Source organism: Tupaia chinensis, unplaced genomic scaffold, assembly GCF_000334495.1.
Source record: "Tupaia chinensis unplaced genomic scaffold, TupChi_1.0 Scaffold140464_1, whole genome shotgun sequence".
Lineage (NCBI taxonomy): Eukaryota > Metazoa > Chordata > Mammalia > Scandentia > Tupaiidae > Tupaia > Tupaia belangeri.
This window is the reverse complement of record NW_006200341.1, coordinates 366165-371170: the sequence shown is the minus strand read 5'-3', so window position 1 is coordinate 371170 and position 5006 is coordinate 366165. Positions and strand designations below refer to the sequence as shown.

General features: G+C 43.7%; 1 protein-coding gene across 2 annotated transcripts in view; it reads right to left on the bottom strand.

Annotated features, from left to right (window-relative positions):
- The window catches only part of TARS3 (threonyl-tRNA synthetase 3), a 69991-nt gene that overhangs the window by 3000 nt on the left and 61985 nt on the right, over window positions 1-5006 (bottom strand). The window contains exons 14-16 of one of the 2 annotated variants that reach the window (XM_027766058.1): window positions 4856-4960; window positions 3553-3625; window positions 1701-1815 (exon numbers count right to left, since the gene is read on the bottom strand). In XM_027766058.1, coding sequence (XP_027621859.1) covers window positions 1701-1815; window positions 3553-3625; window positions 4856-4960 — 293 coding nt within the window. The remainder of the gene's footprint in view (window positions 1-1700; window positions 1816-3552; window positions 3626-4855; window positions 4961-5006) is intronic. The other variant, XR_003546891.1, reaches the window with a different exon arrangement.

The following is a 5006-nucleotide window of genomic DNA, read 5'->3' as shown; positions in this document are numbered from 1 at the left end:
CGGAGAGCGACAGAGAGACAGAAAGCAAGAAATCACCCCCCGGGGGATGGCCATGCCACAATCCCTTCTCCTCCATTCTCCTCTCAGGATCTTAGGCATGCATGCACATGTGCCTGGCGTGAGTTTAAGCCACCAGGTCTGGGATTCGAACCATGGTTGACTACATGGAGATCCAGCTACATAGCCATTATGCCAACTGCTGGTCCCACTTGTATTTTTCAAGCCACTCGGTCCAGGACTCGAGCCAGTTGCCTTAACCATCATAGAACCTGCCTGGCCCATTATTTTGACTGTGAACAACAGACTGTCTGCCCACAGGAGGTAGCAATACCAGGCCTGCAGGCATATTGGCATCATTTTCTCTTATTTTAGGAATTGGTTTTTAAAGTCACATTTTTATCTTTTTAAAATTCTTTCATTTTTAAACATTTCTTTGTTCACCTCTTCTACAAAAGAGAGAGAGAAAGAAGCAGACATGAAAGCACTCCAGTAAGGGTCCCCATGCCACAATCCATCGTCATTCTCAGCTGGCCTGGCCTGGCCTGCCCAGGGAGGGCCCAGGACACAAACTCAGACAGCAATGCAGGACCTTTCCCACGTGGTCTAGCTGCATTATCGCTTTGCCACCACCTGGCCCCATTACAGCCAGAGTTTTAGATCTTGCTTTCAATTATTCATGTGCCCCCCAAGGATATTTTCTTTTCACCTAAATCCTCTTTTTTTTTTTTTGCTATAGGGCGCGTGCACTCTCCAGACAGACAGAGACAAAGAGACAGAAAGCGAGAAATCACCCCCCCCCCAAGGGGAGATGGCCACACCACAATCCCTTCTCCTCCATTCTCCTCTCAGGATCTTGGGCAGGCACGCACACGCGCCCGGTGTGAGTTTAAGCCACCGGGTCCGGGATTCGAACCGCGGTCGACTATGTGGGAGTCCAGCAACATAGCCATTACACTAACTGCTGGTCCCTAATCCTTTTTATTTATTTATTTTTTGATCACTTTAAATTTGGAATCTTTTCTACCCATTAATGTAATCCTAAAGGTCCATAATATTAATAAACCAGAAAAGCAAGGGAAACCACTTCAGGCCTGCCAGGCTGAAACCAAAGTACTGGGTCATCGGGAAAGTCAAGACACATTTCTACATAGAAAAATACCTCCTGACCTTTCCAGCAACCTAACAGTATAATTCCACGGACAGGATCCTTTTCACATTGTTTTCATTGTTGGTTCATTGTATTAACTACTACTGGAAATATTATACTTGCCGCAGGTCTCACATGAAACTTTATAACTTCTCCAGCAAAATGTAAGCGTAGAAGAGTACTTAGGGGGGCCAGCAGGTGGCGTGGTGGTTAAGGCGCTGGAATTCTCACATGGCCAACCACAGTTCAGGTCCTGAACCTGGTGGCTTGCTCTCTCCCTCTCTCTCTCTCTCTCTCTGGCAAAACTCATGTGAAAATAAATAAATAAATACATAAATAAATGAATAAAATAATTATTTAAAAAAAGAGTACTTAGGAACAACTAACCCAAGAACATCAAACTCTTCTTTGTAAAGAAGTTAAAAAACAGTCCACGTTGTGATAATTGAGTAGTTATACTGTATTCCTTATTTTTGTTTTTGTTTCTGGAATTAAAGTGAATAAAAGAAAGAAAAACTATGCATTTGGAAAAATCTGTACAAACTTAAATTACCCAAAATGAAATTATACTGAGCCAGCTGTGCGTTTCGTATTTTCTTATTGAGTGTACAGCTTTGATCTAAGTCAACATCAGCCATGAATCCTTCTTCAAAAAATTCACTGGATACCTGAAAAGAAAGGAAATACTTATTACTACATGACTGATGGCAGCTAGCCTCCACAAGGACCCCAGTATCCCCCCACCTCCTGGGAATCACACCTTGGTGGTTCCCCCACACCATATCAGAGTTGGTCTGGAGAAGGGCGCAAGTAGTGGTCAAGTTCTCCCAAGACTAGGTTAGAGGGACCAGGAGTTAGCGTAATGGCTATGTCACTGGACTCCCATGTAGTCGACCGCGGTTCGAGACCCGGACCCAGTGGCTTAAAACTCATGCCAGGCGTGTGTGCGTGCGTGCCCAAGACCCCAAGAGGAGAATGGAGGAGAAGGGATTGCGGCATGGCCATCTCCACTGGGGGGGTGATTTCTCGCTTTCTGTCTCTCTTGTCTCTCTCTCTCTGTCTGTCTGGAGGCCACGTGCCCTACAACAAACCCCTCACCAAAAAAAAAAAAAAAAAAAAAAACTAGGTTAGAAAAGACTACGAATCTCATCCTTCTTGAATCGCTCTCTGGAGGAAACCAGCTGCCACAGGGTGAGCATGGTTAGGTGACACACAAGGAAGCCCATGTACTGAGGAACTGAGGTTTCCACCAATGACAGGAATGAGTCCTGAGGATTGCAGCCTGAACCTAAGGCCTGATCGCAGCCTTGTGGGACACACTGCACCATAAATGTTGTTTTTTTGTTTTGTTTTAAATTATGTTTTCACCATAGGGCATGTGCACTCGCTGGAGAGAGAGAGAGAGAAAGACAGAGACAGGGAAAGTGAATAATTGCCATCCCCTCAAGGGAGGATGGTCACACAGCAATCTCTTCTCCATTCTCCTCTTGGGATTTTGGGCACTCATGTACGGCAGTGTGATTTTCAAGCTGTAGGGTCCAGGACTCAAACCGCAATCAACCATGTGGGAGTCCAGAGTTTTAACCACCATGCCACTTGCTGGCCCCAATGGTGGTTTTTTTAAGTGCTATGTTTTGGGGGAATTTGTTACATAGTAACAGATAATAAACTATCCTCCTTTAAAAGAGCCATGTGAAGGTGCCAGCAGGTGGCATGGAGGTTAAAGCGCTGGATCCCACGTGGTCAGTTTTGTGGTTCAAGTCCTGAACTTGGTGGCTTTAGAATCACACTGTGTGTGTGTGTGTGTGTGTATGTGTATGTGTGTGCATGCGTGTGCCCAAAATTCTGAGCAGAGAATGGAAGAGAAGGGATTGTACGCAGTGGGGCCATCACCCTGGGGGGTGATTTCTTACTTTCTCTCTGTCAAGTTCACACACTGTATGGGAAAAAAAAAAAGGAAGAAATGAAAAAAGAAAAGAAAAGAAAAGAAAAGAAAAAGCCATGTGGAAAATAAGTTAACTGTGAGGGAGGTGTGAGGCACCTGAAAATCCTAACTTGGCCTAACATTAAGGTAAAAAAAAAAAAAGAATTATTTTATTTAACTTTGTTTATTATTATTATTTCCCAGTTTGATGAGAGAGAGTGAGAAAGCAAGTCACCAGGTCTGGGACTTGAACCGTGGTTGACCAAGTGGGAGTGTCCAGCGCCTCAACCACCATGCCACCTGCTGGTTCCAAAAACATTAAGTTCTGATCCAGCTACATAGCTATGTAGAAATAATCCACTGCTCATTAAATTAGTATGTTAGCTATGCAGTATTTTTAAGTATGAGTGACCCTCTAAGTCAGTGATCTACAAAGAATATATAGCAAGATTACTGGGGACTTCAGGGTCTCTGGATCTACCTGAAGAGCATATTCTTCACAAGTGGGTCCCACAGGGATGACCATAACTTGACGGGGAGACAACCAGAAGGGCCTGAAAAATATAGAAGATAGGCAATTTCAAAATCTAATAATGACCACTTAGGTGATTAGAAAATAACCAAAAATTAAAAAAAAAAAAAAAATTTAAAGGGCACCACAAAGGGCTGGTTAAGGCAGCTGGATCCCATATGGCTGACTACATGGTTCAAGTCCTGGACAAGACATCTTGAATAATCTCTTCTCCTCCATTTCTCAAGCTGTCTGGTCCAGGATTTGAAGCATGCAGTCAGCCATGCAGGGTATGTGTGTGTATGCCCAAAATCCCAAGAGAAGAAGGGACCATGGCATGACCATCCTCCCTGGCGGGTGCTTTTTCAATCCCCCCCACACACACACACACTCTGGTGAACACATACACCTATAACAAAACTGAAAAACAACCACCAGAAAAAGATTTCACAAGATAGCAGTAGCAATAGAATGATGTGGAAGCACACCAAACTACATTAACAAGTGTTAAAAAGAAAGAAAATAGGGGGTGGCAGGTGGCATAGTGGTTAAGGGGAGCTGGACTCCCACATGGCTGACCATGGTTCAAGTCCCGGACCTGGTGGCTTGCTTTCTCACTTTCCCTTTCTCTCTCTGTCCTTCTCTGATCAAATTAAAATAACTAAAGTTAAATAATATAACTCATTTTTTGTTAAAAAGGAATAGAGTAGACAAAAAGGGAATTTTTTCCCTAACAATTTTATCTCGTTACAACTTTTTTTTGTTTGTTTTTAAGGTTTTTGGCATAGGGCATGTATGCTTACTAGAGAGACAGAAAGAGAGAGGGGGAAAGTGAGAAATCATCTCTTGGCAGGTATAGTCAAGCCACAATCCATTCTCCTTCATTCTCCTCCCGGGATTTGGACACACACATACATGTGCCTGGCGTGATTTTCAAGCCACCAGATCCGAGACTCAGACTGCTGTCAGCCATGTGGGAGTCCAGAGCCTTCACCACCATGCCACTTGCTGGCCCCTCGACATGATTTTTAAGAAGCAGCTAGTGGCCTGGGGATTAAGGCAGCCCTATTCCACATGGCCGACTGCATGCTTCAAATCCTGGACCTGACAGCTTGAAAAATGGAGGAGAAGGGATGCAGCATGACTATTCCCCACGGGGTGTGTGTAGGGCTGCTTCCTCACACTCATTATCTCCCCCCAACTCCATCTTTCTGGAAAATTTAAAAAAATAAATAAAAAGAAACAGACATACAGTTGTTTTCTAACCACTTACCATTTCCCACCGTAGTTTTCTGAGAGAATGGCTATCATTCTTTCCACTGATCCCAAAATGGCTCGGTGAATGATCACGGGTCTCTTCTTATCGTCTCCATCCTTACTAAAAAAAAAAAAAAAAAAAAATGATCTATGTAAAATTTTTAAGA